Raw genomic sequence first — 25,330 nt, 5'->3', positions numbered from 1 at the left:
ATTTAACCAGTTTTGTTCATTTCGCATTTGTCGGTAATGGTGAAAAGTGTTTTGGTATTTCAAACAATTCGAACAAAACTTTACGCCTTTAACTCTTATTAATTAGATTTATATGAAAATGGTTCCCTCATTTTCGAGACTGTTTCGATTGCTGAAGATTTTGGTTAATTTATAAGATGACTTGTTAAATTATGTCTTCGCAAATGGAAACACCCAAATTTCTTGGCCTATAGTCGTGGGACAGCATGGTATTTTTTGTTTCGCATTAATATTAGCCAAATTATAAAAATGAAATTGGTTTTTTTTATGGCGAAAGAAGTGTTATACGAGGTTTAAAAATGAATTTATTTTTTTGTTTGTGTACATATTTAAATGATTTTGATGCATCTTATTGAGCAAGACGAAACACCTTTATGAATGTTCTTAAATGTATGTATGGATATGAGCATCAGAAGTTTTTACTGTGTCTTTATGTCATATAGATATAATTAGTTTTTGACTATATGCATATTTTTTGTTTGAAAACAAATAAGTGAAGCAGAGACGTTCTTCATTTGATAAAACGAACAGGTGGTGTCGCACTCACATGATTGGAGTAAAATCGGATAATTGTAAATCTGCTGAAATTCCAACTCTAATTATTTTTAGCCTTGATAAATTTGTGAACATGCCCTTTTATGTAAAGGCTTTGTTATATCCATGTGTAGTTGTGTGAGTTGGTTTCATAGTTTACTTTGGAAAGGTAAATTTTCATAAGGAAATATAGCAACAATGTGCTTGGTACTTGAATCTAGAGTATATATACATATGCAGGTATATACATTGTTATGTATATATATATATGCATTTCAACCAAACTGCGCTTAGTCAAATGTGTCACAAGCAGTAATGTAAATTTTGTTAACTCGATTAAAAATATTTTATTTACGGCACCTTATAAAAAATATCTTACGGATAAAACAACAATTGTCACTAATTGTCAACAGATACAGTATTGATATTAATAGTGAATTCGCAACTTTTGGTACAGAAATTTAGTTTGCACGTGAAAATACCTACTAATATATACATATATATAAATATACATACATATATGGATATCTCGATATATATTTGTGGCAAAAAATTTATTTTTTTGGAATCGGGTGTATGTATTTATGTTAGTGCGCGGCACATAATAATGTTCTTAAAAATGCAACATTTTACTCATAAGAATTCATTTTTTATCAATGTGCAATAATCGGTCTTAAAAGTGATGCTATCTTTTTTAATAGTAATTGGTCCTACATGAATAATATTTGTGTTCCTTTCTACGTACATTTTTACATACCCATGTACATTTAATGGAAGTATTTTTCAATTGGATTTCCCTTAATACAAGTAAGTAATTGTAACAACAAATAAAAACAAATTACTATATATTACATAATATACTTATACGTTTTTTTCGGCTAAACAAATCTCCTGTTTGAAGTAGTAATTATAATTTGTCTAAGAGCTATATACATATCTCAGAATTCCAAAAAAAAGTTTAAAACAATGGTTTTTATATTACCTTCAGCTTTAGCTCTTCCCACCATGATTTTCTATATGATTTATTTTTACACTTCTTAACGAAAGAAGAATCAAATCAATCTGTTCACTTTTAGGCGAAATCCCTTCTCTGAGCAATGCTTGACTTATAAGTACATATGTACTTACATATGTATGTTCGGCATATGTGCCCCTTTGGAAGAGAGGAGAACACAATAGACCATATATTGCAGTGCATACCTTAATAGCTATTCCCTTGTTATTGTTGTAGCGATAGAAAACATTCCTTAAATTTGAAAATATATAACTCATAAAAAAATTTGTTCAAAAACTAAAATAATGATTTATAATATACATAATATATTATTGCCAATTAGTATTGATTTCCTTCTTTCGCCTAAATTAAATTATAACTGTCAAGAATGTTTTATAAATATGTATTGAAATCTAAAAAGTTGAAGATTTCAAACAAACACAATCACTTAGTGTAATTAATGTAGAATACTCCATTCCGAATTCGAACTGACATTCAATGAATTTTGAGGAACTATAATTCTTATTTGCGCGTACAAAAAAAAAACACACTATCGCCACTTTGATCACAACTGTAGAATCATATGAACACGCTATATATGGGCATATGCATGTACTAATGTGTTGGTGTGTGAAAGTATATGAATATAAGGATTAAAAACTACGGCAACTACTTTGACAATAGCCGGGCTATTTAACTATTGTTTATATTGTTGGCTATTTGTATGCTAGCTTTCCGTTTTGTAAAGGCGCCTAAATAATTGTTGCACATCCGATTGCCTTATTTGTTTTTATTCAACAACGGTGACTTACAATGTGCAATTAAATATGTATGGTACTTTCAATTGTGCCTTAAATTGTGCTAGATGTAGACAAATCTAGAACAATAAAAACATGTTTTGAATGTAGGTTTAGTGGAAGAAATTATTATTATTTGTGAGACATTTGTGCGGGCAAAGGATTCTTAAAAGTAATTCCAATCAGTTACGTATGGATGTGAGTAAATTCCTCTGCATTTATCCTTCAATTAGCTGGAAAAATTGAATTCGATGAATCAGCATTAAAGGAAGGGACGTCCGTTTAACTCAGCCTTAATAATAATATCATTGATTGAGCTTTTCATTCAATAAGAGTTAAGAAACCCAATAAAATGTTTGTTTCCCTTGCAGTGAATTTTAGTTGCTCGGTTCGGAAATTTTCCATGATTATGTACTACGTACTTATTGAATATTCCGATCCCATATCTGAACTTGTACAAACTTTTCAAAATCCACTTGCCTTTAGTACCTACGGAAAAATTTAAATTGCAACCATGCCGAATTAACTCAAGCCCCTTATATTGACCATACAGTATCGGACAAAACATTTACAACTGAAATATGATATTGCGAATAATGCTAATTACACAGATCATAATTACCGGAGAATTACTTTTATTTTTTTTATGTTGATTAGAGTAAACTAAACAAATTTATTAAAATTTTAATTAAATTTTTTAAAGAAAATATAATATTCAAAAACTTCAAATTTAATGGGGAATGTTTATTATCATTCGAAAGAACATTCTTTGGCTTTTATTTTATTGAAGATTATCTCTCTCCTTCGAGTATTTCGATTGGTAGCTAGTGTGATGTTTTACCTCAAAGCCTGAATCGAAGCGGGTTTGTCCGCGTAATTCTTACACGTTGTAAGAGTATGAATTTTTCGGCTTTACTTGAACTTAGCCTTTCCTTTCTCCTCGTTTATGCACTTAAAATATCTAATATATATTTATTGAGTGTTTTATAAGAAAATAATTGTATTTTATAAATTACATCCTGTATGTGCGCGAACTAATCCCACATTTTTAGGAATAATGATCTGAAATTTGCACAAGATATCTTCTTGAAGTGTGGCATACGCTATTGTTTAAGGCAATGCAGCAATCTCCGAAGAAATTGTGAAGATCGTATTAGTATACATATAAACTACTAGCATATATTTCCCATACAAACTGTACGAACAGAATTTGATTAAAATATTGCAGAAGTGCTTTACACAAATACTTGAGGGTCCGCAATCATTCAGTGAAAGTAGCAAAGTCTTTGAAAATTTTACTTATCTGAGTCGTCCTTCCACCTCTGTTAATGACGATAGCATAGAAAAAGTAAAAAACGACAGTGCTCGAAAATCGCCGTGTCTGCATCAGAGTGATCATCATTACTGATAACGAGACTGAGATTTATGGATATGACGTCGAAACTGTCAAACAATTCAGTGAACGACGCTCCCATCATTTCGAAACCGAAGAAATCATATCAAAGTCTGTCGTAAAGAATTTCATAAACGACGGGTTTGTGTGCAGAAAATATATAAATATATATTGCGCCGTTATATTCTAGCTAGTCTTTGCCCAGTTACCGTATTCGACATAATTGGCTCGCTTTGACTTTTTTATTTTAAAAACTGAAAAAACCGCGTCGGGTCATGCGCCGCGGACTCTACAAAAGCTATTAAAAGTCATTCGTTGATGGCACTGACTCCCGGCCGAGGCTCATAAAAAGTATGAAAAATTGTATTAAGCTTGTATTGACTCAAAAAAAACACTATTTTGAATGCGATAATGAAGATTAGTTTTAATACAATACGTGAAAATGTTGTTTTTTTTTGTCAGTCCGTGTCAAATTTAAAATAGAAGAAATTGAGTTTTGCACTGCGACCTGCGACCTCTTTCTTACATCTTCCTCTCTATTGGAATACCTGTATATAGATCCAAGAACCTTGATCATGCTTTTGGAGATTTCTGCGCAATCTAGAAACCGGTTCTCCAGAGATTCAGGATTTCATATCATTAACCAGTATAAAATTACACCAATATCCGGAATTTCTCTCTGAGGGGGTTTAAAATTTGTTTAAAATTGGTGAGCTGGTAACCTTTCATTAGCAGCTTTGACCAGCGCTTGCCTGTAGATTGCTGCCACTTTCATCTCCTTGCTCACTCTTCCATCCTAGATGGAGCAGCCCTTTAATGGTAGTTGGCAATCTACCGCAATAAAGGTTTCGGTCTCAACATTCCTTAAGCCGCTAAAGAGCTGCTTTCCCTTTTTTCCCTACACCCAGATAAGGTGAACTCGGTTACAGACTGAAAGTAGTTTAAGTGTAAACTTAGAGCATTCGACTTTTTTATCTTTTCCACACTCCTTTGTTCTATTTAATTGATTATTATATTCTTTATTCCTGTGAAAGTACATTCGAAGCCATTATGTGTGGAACTTGATTTATTTTGCATGGCGACCACGCTTGCATACGCTGAACCTAGTTTTCCACGGTTTTCAAGCATAAATCGGCCGATACTGTTGGAATTACACGTCCGATATTCGAACAAAGTTCATCTTTCGTCGCTGGCTTGTTGGCATAGACCATAGACTTGACGTAGCCCCACACGAAATAGTCTAATGCCATCAAATTGCACGCCCCATCCTATGGGAACCACATATTGTCCAAGTCCATATCATCCAATGCGTGCCAAAAATATTCGGTTATCATTGAGCGGTAGCGATTCCTATTCACAGTAACGTGCCGTCTGCATCATCACGCAAGAAGTACGGCCCATAAACCGCACCAAACCGTAATTTTTACTGCCTGATCAATTCATTCCATTTAGCGAGAAATGAGCCTCGTCACTGAAGATGATTATTCAGTTAAAATTCGGATCATAGTCGATTCGTCGAACATACGACTATTCTATTGGTCAAAGGGCTTCAGTTCTTGCGTCAAATTGATCTGGTAAGAATGTAGGCCAAGATCTTTTCGCAATATTCGCTAAACGACGTCACAGAGCTTCTCAACGCTTGACAACGACGTATGGGAGACTGATTTGGATCTTCCTCAATTGATGCGCTAGCGACAGCAATATTATCGACAGTACAGGCACTTTCTTATCTCACTGGCACGGGAACATTTTGAACTGTGCCTGTGGACAAATTTTTCCACAAGACGCTCAATTTTTGATCTGCTCTGCCAATCTGCTCTCTTGAATTTGAGGTCATATATCACCATGGCAAACCATACTGAAGAGAAATGTCAAGAGAGCAGAAAAATATATGGAGTCATTTCCTGCCACTATCGGTCTACTTTTGTAGCGTCCCTATTAAAAACCCCGTTATCGACTATCCGTGCATTCGCTTGTCTCAAATATCGGCCAATCTATAAGACATAATTCTGGAATTCGGGATAAATGTTACTCTGATAATAATATACCCTTATGTCAAAAATTGGTTAAATCGGGTCAGTTCCTCTCTTAGCGCCAATATGGCTTCTTCTTCTTTTTAATTGGCGTAGACACCGCTTACGCGATTATAGCCGAGTTAACAACAGCGCGCCAGTCGTTTCTTAATTTCGCTACGCGGCGCTAATTGGATATTCCATCCGAAGCCAGGTCCTTCTCCACTTGGTCCTTCCAACGGAGTGGAGGTTATCCTCTGCTTCCCCCGGCAAGTACTGCGTCGAATACTTTCAGAGCTGGAGTGTTTTCTTCCATTCGAACAACATGACCTAGCCAGCGTAGCAGCTGTCTTTTAATTCGCTGAACTACATATGTCAATGTCGTCGTATAGCTCATCTTTCCATCGAATGCGATATTCGCCGTGGCCAACGCGCAAAGGACCATAAATTTTTCGCAGAACTCTTATCTCGAAAACTCGCAACGTCGACTCATCAGTTGTTGTCATCGTCCAAGCCTCTGCAACATATAGCAGGACGGGAATTATTTGTGACTTATGAGTTTGGATGATATCAATATCATCGGCATACGCCAGCAGCTGTACACTCTTATAAAAGATTGCTCCCGCACGATAGCGAGTCGCCTTGTCTGTGTTCCTTTGCATCCACCCGAAAGGTCCCAAAATGTCGCAATCAGCGGCTGCTTAATATACTCGTATGAGAAAGTCGAAGGCATTTGCACAGAAGTGGATACAGCGACATAAAGTGGCTAAAAATGTCGATGATTTACCAGAACGTGGTTCGATAGGAAAAGTGAACATGGAAAAAGAATAGTGAATCTGTTTTCGCGGAATCCTGCTTTAAGGGGCTATACCAGTGTGGCGCATGAAAAATTAAGCGATTTTCGTGAATTTTTTTAAGGAAAGTACGCGATTTTTAAAAAATAACGGAGTTATGGGCTCTCTTCGGAAAGCATGATTCCGGCCGAATGAGTAGCTGAGCGGTCGCTGTTTAGAACGCTGCCATTCAAAAACTATTCAGGATACGACCTTGCCGATTTCACAGGATATTTTTGAATATATAAACTATCGATAAAGCAAAAAAAAAAATTTTTTTTTGAAAGTGTCACACTGGTATAGCCCCTTAACACTGCGGCAAGGACAAGCAAAATTAATGGCAAAAGGTTTAAATATATCCTACGAAACTGTCACAAAAAATTAAGATTGGATTCTGCAGGAGGACAACGATCCTAAACACCGCAGCAAGCTCTGTACTCAGTGGAAAACTCAATCTGGCATCGTTACATTGGATTGGTCGTCGCAGTCGCCCGATGCAAACCCTATTGAAAATGTGTGGACAAATAATATATTAAACAGAAGCTTCGTGGAAGACGCACATACACTTTGAAGCAATTTCTTCCGAAATTCGTCAAATCTGGAGATCCTTGCTGCTAGGATACGCCGTCAAATTAGTAGAAAGCATGCCTCGGAGATGCCAGGCAATTATCGACGCCGGTGGTGACTGGACATGTTATTGACCAAATTGCATTATTGTTTGTAATGTGTACAATGTATATACATATAAATATGAAAGTTTCATAAAATATTTTTTTTATAAATTAATACGACCACGCTCCTACTGACAGACTGTATATCAACCCCTGTGGGTATGTGTGGAGTGTATTTGACAGTGTATCGTATATATGTATATCATATAACTTATCTTCAGGATTTTGAATAACGCACACTGACTACAAAAGAGTTACAACTCAAATATTTTCAATGTCAATTTTTTCAATATATCATTTCGCAAAAGACTTATCTATTAAGCCAGAAAATTTCAGTATCATCACTATCTTATTTAACTGAAAATCACCGATAGGTCTATAAGGTTATAGTCGGGTTATAATAAATAACTATACTATTTGTACAAATTTTTACTCGATTTCACCATTGCACAGATGCCTCTCCGAATTGTGATACTTTGTAACAATTTTTAGTTTTTAGCATAATTTGTGTCTTATTAATGGCACATTTTAGTTTTACGCTGTTTGTTAGTTTGGCAATTGTCCGACTTTTGAATTTTGGCTCAGGTTATCGTTTGCACGGACAGAGGATGATTGAAATTCAATTATCATTTAGGTATGAAAATACCGAATATCTTCTAAATCTCATAAATGCATTTGTAATAAATGATTAATAAAAAAATGTGATCGTATTATTACAAATTAAATTTTGTTCCTTAACGTGGTTCATATTTGTTAGAAGAGAGTCGCTGTATTTATAAACAACTAATTTGTTTATACTATTATACATCATCATTTCTTATTCTTACTGAAATTCAGATATTTTTTTATTGATTTTAAAATCGAAAACCTCGTTGATTTTAGTTTTACACATTTAATAAAATAGATTTTCTGAATTAAGTGAACGAATTATAAAAGAATTTCTGAAAACTACAGCTCCTAGCGTGTTTTTCTTGAACAGAGAAATACAATCTCTTCTCCTAAATGTCTTTTAGGAAACAAAGATACTAAGTTATCCCAAAATAATTTGCGAGTTTCCGGCCATTCCAGGAGCCGTCGCCCCGGGCGCAATGTTTTGGGGGCGGCAAGACGAACTTCGCTGTTTTTTAATATTCAAAAAAAATACTCCTACAATTTTTTTTTACAAAATCTTAATATATAAAATTCCAGTGTCCGTGTGTATGTTCCGAATGAACTTAAAAGCGAGTCAACTGATATTCATGAAAGTTGGCATATACATATGTACATAGTTACATGTAATTTGGTCCAACTTAGATGATAGGATAGTTATTATTCAAATTAATCGTCTCCACAATTAATAATTAACATATAAATATGTATATAAAAGAAAGTTGTTGTTAGTTACACCATTTATAACTCAAGAACGTCCCAACCGCTTTGGCTAAAAAAATAATAATTTCAAAATTCTTGCGATATTTTCGCTAGTTGGCGCTGAAAGCGCGTATGATTCGTCTTCTCTTGTTCGTTTTTCGAATTTCTCCGTAGACTTCAGGCAAACAAATGGTGGTGTACCACTCAGAATTGACCGTCCTACGTTGCTCAAGCGGAACAGTCGCCACATGACCAGTTTTGCCGAAGAAACAGGCGACCATTTGCTTCGAAGTGCTTCTTCCACGAACAACTTTCGTTGGATTTGGCTCGTCTTGGAAGACCCACACGGTCGATTGCTGTTTTGTTTCGGGCTCATACGCATAGATCCATGATTCGTCACCTGTGACGATCTTATAAACGTCTTTTGAAGCACCGCGATCGTATTTTTTCAGCATTTCTTTACACCAATACACACGAGCCTTTCTTTGAACGATTGTCAAATTGTGCGGGATCCAACGAGAACAAACCTTTTTTACGGCCAGGTGAAGGTATGTTACATGACGGTCTTGCAATATCAGTTCACGTACGGCATCGATGTTTTCTGGCACAACGGCTGTTTTTGGACGACCTTCAAGAAATTCGTCTTTGAGCGAGCGTCGGCCATTATTGAATTCGTTGTACCAGTTTTTCACAGCGTCGAAAGTTGTGAAAAATGATCGCACGAAAATGAAATGCATTTCAAGCCGCCAATAAAATTTGTGCAGTTTATGGACCTGATACAGTTTCTATTTCCACCGCACAACGATGGTTTCAACGTTTTCGTTCTGGTGTAGAGGTGGTCGAAGATGCGCCTTGCTCCGGAAGGCCTGTCGTCGAAAATTGCGTTTAAATCGCTGAATTGGTCGAAAGAGACCGGCATAGTAGAAAAAAAAAAATAAATAATAAATAAAATTCAAGAAAAATACGGCAAAACTTTTTTGACAACCCAATATGTATGCGTACAATTTTAAACAGATTCTTCCTCAAAAATAATACAATTGCTAAGTATTTGGAATAGTAGAAAAGAAGTGCAACCAAATATACAGTGAAATAGATTGTAACTGGCTCGGTAATCAGTCATTGAGTATGTGCATCCCAAAATACTGATGTCATAAACTTTGTAGCCCACCTTTTCGTCTTTCCGCGCCTGAGAACCGGTTTATCATGTGCAGTCCACTTGAATGACTCTCGATTGGACTTCAGTGGGAAATGATGAGGCTATGTTTCTATTGTCACACACCGACGCAAAAATTCCGCTAAAGAGCACTCAAACACTTCTCAGAATCAGTTATTCGTTGTTTTTGTTGGATTATGAACTTGCGAGGCACCCACTTTCCACAGAGCTTTCGCCTCTTTAAGCTTAGCAAATATCTTTTCATCAGTGGATTTCCCTGAGCCCAAATTCAACAGTATTTTACTCCAAAGAGCAATGATTTATTAACACGCGAAATGCTCTGTGATCCATTTTTTGTAAACAAACACAAGTTGCTTCACAGAAATGCTATATTTCATTAACTAATAATTATAATCCAACTAATAGAAATCATATAGATGGTAGTAGTAGTATTATCTATGTATCAGCCACAGTGAAGCGTGGACGGCTCCTCTAGTTTATTATAAAAGATAAAGAGTTGTACACTCACAATGTAATAATCTGAATAAAAATGAAAAATATTAATTTTTACTCGAATACTCTTCAGTCTTTGAATTTATCTTATATCTTTTGGCTTATATCTTTCTTAAAAATAGTAATAGAACTTAAAGATGCAAAAATTCCTGCAAATTGTGCCAAAAGTGTTCAAGATATAGGGCAAAAATGGGTTTATTCCATGGCTTTTAATAAGATGTCTTGTAAATTTACTATCAATTTCCTCAAAAACCATATTGTGAGAATTTTGGAACCTCAGAATTTGCGTGGCTTCTAGTTCCTAAATTTTATATACTTAATATCGAAGATATTTTTAGGAACCAGCATTAACACCACCAACAATGTCAGCCTGGAAATCCAACGCAGGATTACTCTTGTCAACAGGTGCTTGAAAAGTAAAGTCCTCTCTCGACGAACAAAAGTCCAACACTATAAATTTGTATTTGACATATTCTTCAATAGTTAAACTTTGAAAATGTAAGCAAACAATTGATTTTTTTTTATTTCTGGACTACATAGATACCAAATGCTGCCTTATGCGGTTTTAAACGATTAACTATAATTTAAACTCCCCACTTGATCAAATTCGCACTAAGATAAGATAAGTTAGCCGAAATGGCTTTGTTCTTATTTTTCGAAAATATTTTTTCGGGCTCAGCGCAACAAAAAAACCCCCTATATTTTTAAACTCTAATTATACACAAATGGTTGTTGAAAAAAGGTTAAATAAAATACCATACTTTTGCAAAAAAATTTATGAATTTCCATGGTCGCTTTTGTTGTTCTTATAATTTGAACATATTTGCGTATGTACTTATGTCTTAATATTATTGCAAATCGTGAATACATAAGTATACATATTTTTTTGTAACTGTGTACTTTTAATACATATTCACTCTCAGCATCTAAAACAAGGACAATTGTGTGCCTTGTCACGTGCAGTCTTTTGCGTTTCATATCTTGTGCTGTCACGTGCATGCGATGATATGTCAACAGGAATTCTATGCACGCCGTGAATGTAAAAAACTTTTCCATAATTCGGCCAATAAGTGGTAAATGCGGTCATAGATAGATACACTTATATATATACAAATATACTATACACATGTAAATACTAGTTCATATGCATTGACATTGGCGCATGTAGGACTCAAAGTACATTAGTACCGATGCAATATATCTTGGTTTTTAATACATTAGCGAAATCGAAACATTGATGTTGAGTTGCGAAATTCGACTTCGATTAATGCAGATAAAATCAAGTCATTTTCGTTTTTTCTTACAATCAATGATAAGATTAGGCATACGGCACGTCTAATACATACAATATTGGTGTATTTGTTTGTTTGCATAAGATGGTCATTGCTCATTAACAATTATTGTTCTGGCGACCCCGTAAATAATTAATATAGAATTACAGAAAAAATTAAGAGCTGCAATATGTATACCTCACGCGAATGTTTGTTTAATGGAAGTTCATGTACTAATGATATATGGAATATTAATTTGCAGCGACTTATCTTATCTAAACAAAAAAAGGGAAACATTATTTTATTTTATTATATATAAAATGACTAACATATCACATATATTGGTCAAACCACAAATATTTTGTATTTCATGAATAAGCAATTCTAAACCGCTAAGTTAATTTGTTAATGTACATAATATTTTATATACAAAATTTCGTATTTAACAGAAAATTAAAAGGTCAATTAAAATGCATAGAAGAAAGCGATTCAGAACATTAAGAGCTGATGGAAAGAGATGTTATTTAACTTCAGCATAGAGACAATTCAACGAAGAGCCAATTTCTTATAATGTTCTGCCGTCCATATTGGCAATGGCGAAATAAGGAAACGAAAATTATGGCTAGAGCAAAATGGAAGCGAAAATAACAGTGAGATAATTAAAAAACAAATTAAATGAAAAATATACACACATACATTGAGGTGTTAATGATATATATTCATATTACATTTTAAAATACTGACAATAAATGCGATATTACTTGTGTATTAAAACGGAAATAAATGCAGAGTTCATTGAAATATTACATAAACATCGAAGACAAATGAGAAAAATTACTTTGTCACTTAGTAAGGTTAAATTTCGGTAAATTATACGAACATCTGCTGCCGAGATTGCCGAAATTGCTGAAATTGTTTGCAAGAAACAAAACTTACGAACATCAATGAACTTACTGTGCTGTTGCTGCGGTAATATGGCGCCGAACACGAGGATAACTCGAAAATGGGAGTTATTTGCTGGGCGCAACAAATTTTACTGCGATGGATTATTGATGTCCGCACCACACACGGGGGTTTTTTATTTAACTTGCATACTGATAACGGGAACCAGTGCACTGTTTTTTGCATTTGAGTAAGTAATAACTTTAGATATGTATTTTGTAGATGTTTAAGCGCGTTAAGACTCAACACTTCGTGTAACCATATTGCCCACAAATTATTATATGTTCTGTTTGTATGTATAAGTGTATTGATATTTGCATTTTATTTTTATATTCTTGCAACATGCTGCTACAAAGTATAATATTAGTCACCTAACGGTTGTATGTATCACCTAAAACTAATCGAGATAGATATATATATGGTAGGTTTGTATATATGTAAATATAAATGATCAGGGTGACAAGACGTGTTGAAATCTGGGTGACTGTCTGTCTGTCCGTCCGTCCCGATATGATATAAGAGGGCTCTAATGGACTCGTGGTCAAAATTGGACAATGTGGCACCGCCCACATTTAGGTGACATTCCTCTGACAATTTTATGTTACATTGTGAAAATGTGCTAAAACCACGCCTACTTCCCTTATAACATCTTTTTAAATTCCATTTGAAACTTTCACTTTCCAGTATACAAATAAATAATGCAATAATATATCAAAACAAAACTTAGCACAAATAGTGAATTTGAGGTGTGCCACCTTATGACTAAAAATTGTGTAAATCGAACCAAAATTGTTTAAGGCCCTAGGTACTGAATCAGTGCTTATAGTTGACGGACATGCTACACATGTGTTGAATCGGGTTAATAGTTCCCTTAGCCCTTATCGGCCAATATGTGAATTATCTCAATAAAATTGAGAGATGTGTATTTCTTATAACGGTGCATATTTGTGCTTAGAATGAAGAAAATTGTATGAAAACTTGCCTTAGACCCCATATAACTTACAAGCCTTATGCACCTGGATGTACTTCCCTGGCTTTAATCTTTGCAATATGCAAGGGTATGGAATGTTCGTTTATACCTGAACTTAGCTGTTCCTAACCTTTTTAGTATATTTATTTTTACTCTTATCCTGTTATTGTATGTAAACTGATTTTTCAAAAATCATGTCGACACACAAACATAAGTAATATAATAATCATATGAAATAAAAAAGAAGGTAATCAGCCTTTTGAAGTACACAAAGTGGGTTGGACATTAAGGGAATTTGTATATCATACATATGCATTTCTTAAAACCTTTGCCAGTGAATATTACAATACAATTGCAGTCAAACCATCCCCGGCGAATGAAATGTAATGATTTGCGTTTGCAGAGCAAGCATGTTCGACTGCATCAAACCGTCCCTATGAGCTTTTCCATTGTTCTCCTTGCGTTTCTTTTGTAATATTTGGCATGAATTGCGGTTTAATTGTAGCTTATGAATACATTTACACACACGATTGCTGACGGTTGGGTTCTAAAAAGTTTTTAGAGAAGAAATGATGTCCACAGTTCTGCAGCTAAACATAACCTTCAAAGAACACTCATAAAATTCACAGGTGTCAGACATTTGGTTCTTGTAATAACATTTTGAGTGAGTCTAGTTTTAGTGTACTGTAAAAAATTTATACAAGGGTATTTTCTGAGTTAAAGAAACTTAATTTTTTGTACTTGTTGGCACAGCGTATAATAGTTTTGTTCATCTAACGGTTCTTTGCTACACCTAAAACTTATCATGATAGAAATAATGTTATAGACATATTGAGGTGTGTATATAAAGAAAAAATGATCAGGATGAGGAGATGTTATGAATTTCGGATGTCTGTCTGTCCGTCCGTATTTCTGGAATAACTTGGGTAAAGATTACGAGACAAAATGAGACCTCGACTGAGTAAAATTCTATAAAATCAGATGAAAGTGCGTTTTATAATACAGACGTAATAAATAAATACAGACGTATTAAGTTTCACAGACGGGGTCGTACTTTAGAGCTTCATAGGAATCATAATGCATGGTATTACCCATACAAATTCCATCTGATTCACTTGCAGTATATAAAACAGGTACTAATGAACATTCCGGAATAGAATTTTACTTAACTTTAAGGTATGCCATCTCACGTCTTAAAATTGTCAAAATGGGAATATAACTTTTTAGCCGCCCATATATGTCACCACTGGCTATGGCGGAGTTTTTTGCTAAAATAGCATTCAATCGTTGAGATGTATATTGAAATTAAGTAAGAACCTTCGCCTCTCAATCTCTTTCTTTTATATAATCACTATACGACGTATTGCTGTGACTAAGAAGTATAAATTACGCTGAAGAATGTAGGTGAACCAATTGTAAACCGAAGTCCTTTAAAATTATGTTCGAAAATTAAACGTTTTCGTTTTCATCAACAATAATAGGGATTGATTTAAAACTTATCAGATCGCCTGATATACTAAAGACTGATCCATTTCGAGGTTACCTGATTTTTTAAAGAAAAAACAAGAAACTTCAAATTTAATGGGAAATATTTATTACCATTCGAAAGAACAATCTTTGGCATTTATTTTGCTTGTTTACATATCCATGGATTTGTTTCGAAAACGTCGATTCTTTTTGGAACTTTTCAAGAGCCCATATAGCGAAGCGATGACGCTTGGAAAGGTCGAGTGGCTTCAGTTCTTGCACAAACTATAGTTTGTACGCTTTCAATTTAAGATTTCGAAGTAAAATGCGCCAAGTCGTTCCACACGTTAGTCCGAGTTGCTGCGAACGGATCATTTATTTTTCATTTGTTCATAATTCAGTATCACATAATGTTTTTGAAGTATGAAGTTTTGATGAGTACTAGTATTTTATATAATTATAACCTTTTATTTCATAAAAACGCGTGCTCGTTTTAAATTATAAGAAGAATATAAACGCAAACAGAGTTAATTAATTTAATTTTTGAAATATATTTTTTGTTAGAAAAATATAATTATTATGATTAATGATAAGAGTAATCAAGGCTAAAAAGTACCACAATATGTCTTTACCTTTACCTAATGTGCCATGAATATTTGAAAATTGGTTTTATAATCTCCATTTTGTTAAATTTCAGTTGTCCGTTTCTGGCTACACGTATAAATCCTATCATTCCTATTGTTGGTGCAGTGCTTTACTTCTTTACAATGAGTTCCTTGCTACGAACAACCTTTACAGATCCTGGTGTTATACCCCGTGCTTCTCACGACGAGGCTGCCTATATAGAAAAGCAGATTGGTAGAAGATTTGAAAAATGTTCATAAATTCAGTTTTCTTATTTCTTTATTTTTTATATAATTACAGAAGTGCCAAATTCTCTCAATAGTCCCACATATCGGCCACCGCCACGCACAAAAGAGGTCCTTGTTAAAGGACAAACAGTGAAATTGAAGTATTGCTTTACATGTAAAATATTTCGACCCCCACGTGCATCGCATTGCAGTTTATGCGATAATTGTGTTGATCGGTTCGATCACCACTGTCCCTGGGTAAGCAATAAATCTTGATAATTTTGCTTAAGATATCGCTCCTCTTCTCTCTATTTCGCTCTATTTTATAATTATATTAAGATTTCACTAAATTTCTTGGTAATTTTTAAACGGTTGTTTCCTACTGTATTCTTTAACATTATACATAAAATTAGAATTACGAATAAACATAATTTCCGGAAACGTAAATTGATGAATCGTACTAAAAAAAAGGTGTAAATGTCATCATGTAATACCATTTAATACGTATGAGATTGGCTTGAAAAAGAGAAAGAGAGCAGAGGAGTGTGATCATAAAATACTTGTTAATATGTTAGTAATTAACCTATTATGTTTTTTAGGTTGGTAATTGCGTGGGAAAACGAAATTATCGTTTCTTTTATTTATTTCTAGTCTCGTTAGCATTTTTAGCGGTATTTATATTTTCATGTTCTGTGACTCATTTAGTTTTATGTAAGTATATTATAAATATAAAAATACAAGCATTAGCTATTGACCGACATTACTTTTGTTTCATGCAGTAATGAAAGCAGAACAGGAAATATTTGAGGTGATAAAAAAGGCGCCATTTACTGTGATTGTTGTGTTCATTTGCTTCTTTTCGATTTGGTCAGTTATTGGTTTGGCAGGATTTCATACCTATCTGACAACCAGTGATCAAACTACGAATGAAGATGTCAGTATAATTTCATGAAGAACATTCATATATTAATGCCTTACTTTTTTTGGAGTGTAGTTGAAAGGATCGTTTTCTTCAAAAGGGGGTCAGCGTTCCATAAATCCATATTCGCGAGGAAACATCTGTCTAAATTGTTGTCATATACTTTGCGGACCAATGACACCATCATTAATAGACCGGTTCGTTGAGAATTTTTCTTTAAATGAAATATTTTATGATTCTGTTTTCACCTTCTGATTGTTTTACAGTCGGGGCATTGCAACGGATGATTATATTCTGCAAATGCAACAACATTCCAGTCCACGCCATCCTTTAAGCGACGTGATGAGTGCGTCTCACGTAGGTTCAAGTGGAATGGTTACAGCCCAACCAGTAATTGCAGGAGTAAGTACGGGCATTAACGTTGGGGGCAATGATATTAAAAACCGCCTTTACGAAGAGGTGAGCTATTAAATCATATTAAATATATTATATTGTAATTCATTTCCGTATATGCCTTTTTGATATCATTATTGTAATATTATATAATTTCTTTTTGGCACATGCAACTAATGTATCACAACCTGCAATTTCACGCAACTGGATTGGACATTTGCACCAAATACATTGATCGTTACACCTTCTTTTCTTATACAACATGAATGTAGTCTAATGCCTCTTCGGCAACATTAGGTGCTAGTAATGGAATATATCGACCACGGAGTTATGATAATCTACAAAACGGTAAGTCACAGCAACTACAATATAAAAAGTGTTCTTTGCAAACACTTCTACCCCCTGCTACTCATCAATTTAAAAATCGACTACTAAAGCCAAAACCAGAGCGTCAAATTCTCCACGAAAGCCATAGCGCACTTGCGACTCCACAAATCATTCATTCACCAACCATATCATCGTACCATTTAAATTTGAAGCGATCGCTTCATTTGCCAATTTCGCCTTCTTTCGATGCAGGAAGCTCTCCGCTTCCTCTTTTGCATCACCATTCCCAAAATATGCATTCCATGTACCCTGTAGCATCACAAGCGCAATCTTTAGCGGTAACAGTGGGAACAAATAGTATCATCGGTTCTCCCATATCAACGTTGGCAACACCCATACCTGCTGGCACACGCAGCACAGCTAAACGTCCATCTACATTGCAACTCCAAGCGACGGCGGCCCACTCGGCCAGTTCTACAACGCTGACAACCATACATACCGCTGCACCACAGCCTCCAGCGCCAACCGATTTTAAGTATTATTCGCCTCAACGAAGTACTGATTCCAATTTAATGCGCAATTATCCATTTCATAAAATTCGCGGTATGCGTCGTCAATCAACTCAATCGGTTGATTCGCAAAAAGTTAACATAAGTGGTTATCAACCGCTCCCGATGAGGCCACGTTATAAACATCAAGAAGTCCTCTTTGAGTTAAAATCACCCACAAATCGTTTAACTATTCGTGAGTGTGACTTCGGCGGCGGTGGTGAACCCTGTGACGATGACCAATCTATAAAGGATAGTCAAATATTTCGTGTTAGTAAACGAAACTTATATATGAATCATCGATCCCCGTGGAAGGAGCGCGACCGTTATTCTAATTTATATGAATATTCGTTCAATATAGATTTGAATTCAATAATAGAGGATGCTGCTGGAAGTGACTCATCATAGTATGAAATATACATGATTTACTTTAGCTTCTGTTATATGCACTGTTGATGTCGCTTCAAAAAATGGGCTAACACAGATGTCAGTATTAAAATGTAACACATATTTATTGTTATATGAGAATAGAGTTTTTAAAGCAACGAAAATACAAAGCATAGGTAACTCATACTTCAAGTTCTTCAATACGAACATTTTAATAATGAGGTTGTAAAAGTACATAATTCCTGTCTTGCATAAAATGAAATTTAATATGACTAAAACAAGTCCACTATAGGCGACAATATAATAATACATACATATGCAGACGTATTTGGAATTAAGAAGATGGTAGAAACAAAGTTATCATTAACTGAAAAGATAATTAACAGTCTTAAATACGCTTGTTACATTATTATTTATAAATATGTTGGACTACATTCTGTCTTCTATTTAAATTGCTTAGTCATCCTTATTTGTCAAATTAAAAAAAAAAAAGAAAAAAACAATTACAAAGATTTGTAAAATGTGTTGAGGATAAAGCTTTAAAGTTCTGTGGGGTGTATCTACATTGGCAATTTTTTACGAGTTCCCGCTTTACAATTTTAAGCCTTTGGCATATTATGTCGCAAAGTTAGCATACTAATAAAATGTCTTATTGTTTTCCCGAAATTTTATTTGTGATTTTTTTTACACTGCTACTACTTCTGTCGAAATTTTTGGATTCTCATACATCACATTCCCTTTGAACATTATGAACAAATATTGTACCGAAAAATCCCGAAATGAATAAAAGTACTGCCATTTTTGCTAAATCTACTAACCCAAGTGACTTCAAAATATATATAGATATAAAGTTAAACAAGATTTTAAACGATTAACCGATTAAATATAGTAATACATTTACACGTTATTGAATAAAAGCAAAATTAGAGGCTTTTGCGTATATATTTAAAAAAAAAGTGGTTGATCAGCTGTAATATTCACAAAATGTATAATATTAATTTATTTAAATACAATTAAGCTAACATAACAGAGTACTTAATTTATAATTTAATACTTTTGGAAATAACGAAAGAATTTATAGATTTTTTGTGAAGGTGTTTTCGAAAGACCGTGTCTTCTTATTTAACACACCTTTTTTATTACTTAGTTACGATCATCCTTCAGATTTTATAATCGATATTTTATATGTACTATTCAAAGTTTTTACAATAATTCCTTACAAGATCTTTGTTAGATGTTTGGCTAAGTTTCTTCTTTGTGCTGTACAGCGTAGTACATTCCAGTGGAATAGAAATTACATAAGATTATGCTAACGGCCACTATTTAAATTTTGTTTTAAAATAGCATAAAAGCCTAATAAAACCAGACAAAAACTTTTTGTGTTACTAAAATCAGGTTAAAAAATGTAAAAAATGGGGGAAAGTATCCGATCCATTAATTGTTTACTAAGACAAGATAAATATCGACATTAATTATTCGATGCGTTTAGATTCGCTACTGGATTAATTGTGTTTAGATTCAAGGGACTTATTGAACATTTCGCTTTAAATTTGTGTATGATTGTTCTTTATGAAAATCAGCTTAGCTAAAACCCTGTTAAACTGTAACTGTGGAGAAACTGTTTAACAAGTTCACACTCATATTTGTTTCTGCTAATTTCAATATTATTAACCATTATTTTATTCATTATGTTTAGTTGTTGTTGTACGTTTACAATTTTTATATTCGTTCAACTATTTATTATCTCTCTCTTTCTCTTTATTTTTACATTTCGTACTTTCATATCGTCATTTTGTATTAATATGCAAACCATTTCGAAAAAAAATGTTAACTGATTTACTCAAAATAAATGTTGAGACAAATCAAAACAAGCCGCGTCGCTTTAAAACAATAAAAACTAAGAAAAATACTAGATTGGGTGAGTTGTTCAATATTTTCAAATGTAATATACTAAAAAAAAAATTTGAAATGATGAAATATAAATAAGAAATAATCCATATACACCAGTTAGTTGCGAATAATTACATATATTGTTATTCTTTTACTGTTTATGGTAGTATATAAACATGATTGCATATAAAGTTTTATTGAGATTTTGATTTTCTTCTTCAAGTTTAGCAAAAATTAGCTTTATATCATAGTTTGCCAACTTGCGTTAGAAATTTGATGAATTGTGTACTCTCTTTTGCAATTAACTGAGATTTTTTTGCACGTTATTTTAAACATTGATCATTGCAATTGTCGATTGCAGTGTTTTGCTCAGCTTTTGTTTCAACCCTTCACACAAGACGCAGTCGTGTATACATACATATGTATATCGGTATGCGTATTGTTATTGTTAAATCGTTTGCACATTCGGCAAATAATTACACCGAATCAACACAATATGTAGTAAAAACAAGAAAATTATTTTGACTTCTTCGGGAGTCTCGGGTAATTAAATAACTTTAATATATCATGGATTATTTATTTATACAATTTTAAGGTCAACATATTAGACAAGTATTATGAATAAAATTTTAATAATCCAACTGTAATCGAACAGTAATACTCATTTCCGTTCTTTCAGTTGCCGTTTCCAAATTTAAATGCATATTTGTAGAAATACAAATATTAATTAATGAACTGCTTCATAAAATGGAATTTACTACAACCTTACATAATGATCAATTTGTATGGACGATAATATTTTCAGAAATATGTATTAAATTTTCATTGTGTGAAGGGTGCAGCCACTTCGGAATTATCGAAGTGATTTTGTTATTAACCAAAATATTTATATAAAAAATAAATCACACAATACGAAATGGGAAAACTAGCCATATTCGGTAATACATTTATGTACTTTCTCTAAGTGATTATGTATATATGTATATGTATGTATCTCGCATCCCATTCCCCTCACCATACCATAACCATAAATTTGTTGAAATATTGGCTCTTGTTTCTCATGTATCATTTGAGTCTGTATACAACAAATATGTGAAATAATTTTTTATTTAACCGAAAGGTACATAAAATTGAAATATGTATTTCATATTTTCTCTCTTCTTTTCTTCCCTTGTACATACGTAAATTTATTTTTTGTGTTTTTGTGGTCGTTCGAATAAAATAAAAATGAAATACCCTACAACGAAAACCCAATTTAATTGAAGCTCCTGAATTGATTCAACCATTACTTGATGACGGTGAGAGAGTACAAAGTGTCTAAATCGAATACGGTATTTCCGCTTTCCGTTTTGCGATAAACTCGCTTTAAATTCAAACATGTGCATGCTTTATGAACAGTGTAAAAAGTCTAAGCAATAGTTTTTAATGAAATTCATAGTTCAACACACACAGCAACATCCTTAGAATGTAATAGTACATAGCATACATATTTACATACACAAATGATTTATATTGACTTATTGACGATTATGGACATACATATTTACATTGACGTGGTTCGCTATTTTCCCTCTAATTTCGCAACCATTTTTAGTTCAAGGCCAGTCATATCTCATAGAGTCGAATAATATACAAATTTACTAGATGTAAATGTTAGAAACTTGGAATACTTTTTACTTTACTGTATATATTCGACCGTATGTGTGGTATACACATGTATTTTATTTTACATTTTTTATGTAAAAAATGGCTTATTTGTCGGTAAAAAAGTCCGGCAACAAAATGTTTTATTGCAAAATATAATTTTCAGTTGGATTGAAAAATTAAAAAAAAAAAAATGTTTACTGATGAAAGAACAAAAATGTTTATAAATATTTAAACATAATTTTTTTATCTTAAAAAAAATTGAAAACAAAATTGATATATAACTGTACAAATGAGGTAAATGGTATTCCAAAACAATATTTGTTTTATTTACATGTTAATATTTATTCTTTGGACTTACACGTGACCAATATGTAATTATGTATGTATTATATATTTGCAATATAGTAAATATCTCTGGTAACCATATATGTTGAACTAATCGGATTTGACTGGCTTTAAGCTTTAAGAACTGCTTTTTCTTGTGGTTAATATTATTTAGCTTTTACATTTAATTTTGCATTGTTACATAAACTAAAAACATTTGAGCTACTTAATTAAATATACGATTTGTTTTATATTATTTTAAAAATCAACTTCATAATTAACAATTTTATAATACTAAAAATTATCCCTTTTGCTTTTAAAATATATTTCAGGAAACTCCAATAGCCTTGCGCATTTGGTAGACAACGAAATTCCCCTTTCCCAGATGGACGTACCGCAAACACAAACCGCACAAATGCAACGGCAATTCCGTCACCATAAAGATCGTGTACAAACGAGTTCCTCAGATAGCAATAATATTATAAATACATTTGACAGTAACGAATGCAATCCGGACGATGTAATCGAAATCGTCGGTAAATCGGAAGTTGTAGTTGCTGTGGCAGCAATCGCTGCTACAAGTCAAGCTCGTGAACGCCAGAATCGTTCGGACAGCTATAATAACTTATTTTATTCGGATAGTGGTCCCGCTAATGCAAAAAGCAATACATTACCATCGAGTGTTTCGGCTATTGAAAGTTTTGATAAAGAATCACCCGATCTTCCGCAAGAAAACAATGCAGTTAACCTATCTGCCAGTGTAGACATGAAAGATTCTGGAGATTTGCCAGAACAAACTGAATCAACAAATGAAAAACAGAAATCGAACTTGTTAAAACCAATTTCCCAAATAGAAAATGTGTATAGCAACGTCTTACAAAGTGGTGCTCCCTGTGCTAAACATGTAGATAGTAATCCCAGCTTACATGTGTACTCCAATTTAATGGACGAACAAAAACAGCACGAATTAACGCTACAAATGAATAAACAATATAAGCAATTAGCGCAGAAAAATATTACATCAGCCGGTGTAATGTTATCGTCGGCGTTATTAAATGACGATTTAGATTTGGACGACCCAGTTAGTGCATCATTTGTTGCACAAGAAAACGTAGACTCCAGTTTTCTATCTGCTAATGGTAAAGTGTGTGATAGCTCCATGAGTGGTCTAAACCGTCTACGTATGCTAAATAATACGACAATGATAAATACCGCACTTGATTTAGACAGCTTAGACGGTTCTAGCTTAGGCAACAATTCTCAATCGTGCTTAGTTAAAGAAGCTCCTCCATTATCATAAGCTTCATATCGTCAACTACCAGAACAAAATAGATACTTATTCATGTATACTAAAAACTAAAAGTGTACAAGTTGATAGTTTAAACTTTGTATTTTAATTTACATAGGTTAAGATTTAATCAAACGGCAATGAAGATTTAAGTATATTTATAGCAAACGGCATTACTCGCACAAAAACTGAGAAAACTACAAATTATGATGTGCATATTTTAAATTAAATTGAGTAGTTTGACATGTTTAATGAGTTCAAGTAGTTTAAAGCCAAGTTGTTAGGATTGTATAAACTAAAGGTACTGCCGCTGTTACCAGTGACTATGGCAATATGAAGCTACCCATCACCAAACACCAATCAAACAATTGATTTTTAATTTCAGTTATGATCTTTACTTTTGAAGTCATCGGTCATGGGTAATTTCATATCTTGTCTGAATTCCGAATTTTAAAGTTTAGAATAAATTGTCGAGCTGTTGAAAGAGAAACTTAGAAAAGACGTTGGAACACTAACGTTCAGATTGAATTTACACATAACAATAGCAGTATCTGTTATGCTGTTGATGTAGCGCCAGAAATCATTCCTGAAGTAATTTCGAAGAATGGTGCCGAGGTGACAGTCCTTGGTCTGATAAAAATTCGGAACCGTTCCGATTATTTAGACCCGACTTTCGTGGGAACGGACGAGAACGTGCTTGTTATGTATGTAAATGCTTTTGTATGCAATTATTGTAAAAATTAGTTTTAACTTTGAATGCGTAGCCTTGAGGAAGTGAACAGAGGTCATATAAAGCATGCTGTGAATGAGCGTGTGAGAACAAAGCCATAATGAGGTACTTGCGCTTTCTTAAACGCTATATTTTTTAATAGTGCGGATTTGGATATTAATCAGTTCAACCAGTTAGTCAACACAGCAAGAGGTTGGTTATTTAACAATGTAAATAATCTCAACAGAAATTACCAATTTTTCTTTTGTTTTAGTGTAAATTTCATAAAAAATAGCAAGAAACTCTGCTAGTTCGGCTGTATCATAAAAGTACAATGACATATTTATTATTGCCGTTAGTTTAGTGCTAAGTGTTAATATTATTTTCATATGTCTCATTAAGCTGATTTTGTTGGTTAACCCTGATTTTACCGTATTTTTCTGATGATATTTTTAAACAAAAATTATGTTTCTGAAAGAAAATTATAAACGAGTTAAAGTAATGGGCATGCAAATTAATCGGCAATAGTAGTTGCAATCATCATTCATTCATTCATAGCACTTTATAATAACTACGGCTTCAGTTCGTTGAACAATTTATGTGAAATCCTAGAAAATAAGTAAATAATAATTAGAGGTTAAATGGCTGTGCCTCAAAAAATAACCGTAGGTACGAAATAAGCTAAATTAACTTAAATTGTTCGTGGGAGTTCAGGTGCACAATTTTTAATTAAATTTTAGTTTATTATAATTGCTTTTAGATGTTAAAATGTAGAAAATATACGCGAATCAAATCTAGAAATTGCCATTAAAATATGGAAGGTACGTAAAGGTATTTAAGATTTTATATTGAACAATAAAATGTCAGTTAAGATTGTAAATAAAATAAAAAGTAAACAAATACATATATACATGGTAAACCATATAAAAAAGAAGGAATAAATAAATCAACCTGATTAGTTATAAAAGTTACTATTACTATTATTGAGATGTTATAAAGTTGTGTTGCAGAGTAAAAGATTATTACATAAACTCGTTACTGTAACTAGGTGAGAATGTGAATACTATAAATGAATAAAGCAACGAAAACACTAACATAAATATAAAAA

At 33.3% G+C, this 25,330-nt stretch overlaps 1 protein-coding gene across 16 annotated transcripts; it reads left to right on the top strand.

The window, feature by feature from the left end:
- LOC105231344 (palmitoyltransferase app) lies at window positions 1-25,330 on the top strand. 16 transcript variants are annotated; one of them, XR_007422808.1, is made up of 13 exons: window positions 2-429; window positions 1,275-1,380; window positions 12,010-12,692; window positions 15,637-15,797; window positions 15,864-16,048; window positions 16,390-16,501; window positions 16,570-16,724; window positions 16,785-16,906; window positions 16,976-17,168; window positions 17,375-17,450; window positions 21,520-21,552; window positions 22,558-24,435; window positions 24,497-25,330. XR_007422808.1 is itself a non-coding variant. In XM_049457061.1 (13 exons), the coding sequence occupies exons 4-13, from the start codon at window positions 12,505-12,507 to the stop codon at window positions 23,523-23,525; spliced, it is 2,193 nt and encodes a 730-aa protein (XP_049313018.1). In that variant the 5' UTR covers window positions 2-248; window positions 483-742; window positions 1,275-1,380; window positions 12,010-12,504; the 3' UTR covers window positions 23,526-25,330. The 16 variants fall into 16 exon arrangements, 15 of the variants coding, with proteins under 15 accessions (XP_049313028.1, XP_049313018.1, XP_049313017.1 ...); XM_049457061.1 differs by adding an exon at window positions 483-742 and having other exon boundaries at window positions 2-248; window positions 22,558-25,330; XM_049457071.1 differs by lacking the exon at window positions 24,497-25,330 and having other exon boundaries at window positions 1-429; window positions 21,520-21,585; window positions 22,558-22,697.

This window comes from Bactrocera dorsalis, chromosome 5 (assembly GCF_023373825.1).
Source record: "Bactrocera dorsalis isolate Fly_Bdor chromosome 5, ASM2337382v1, whole genome shotgun sequence".
Lineage (NCBI taxonomy): Eukaryota > Metazoa > Arthropoda > Insecta > Diptera > Tephritidae > Bactrocera > Bactrocera dorsalis.
This window is presented reverse-complemented; position numbering and strand designations above follow the sequence as displayed.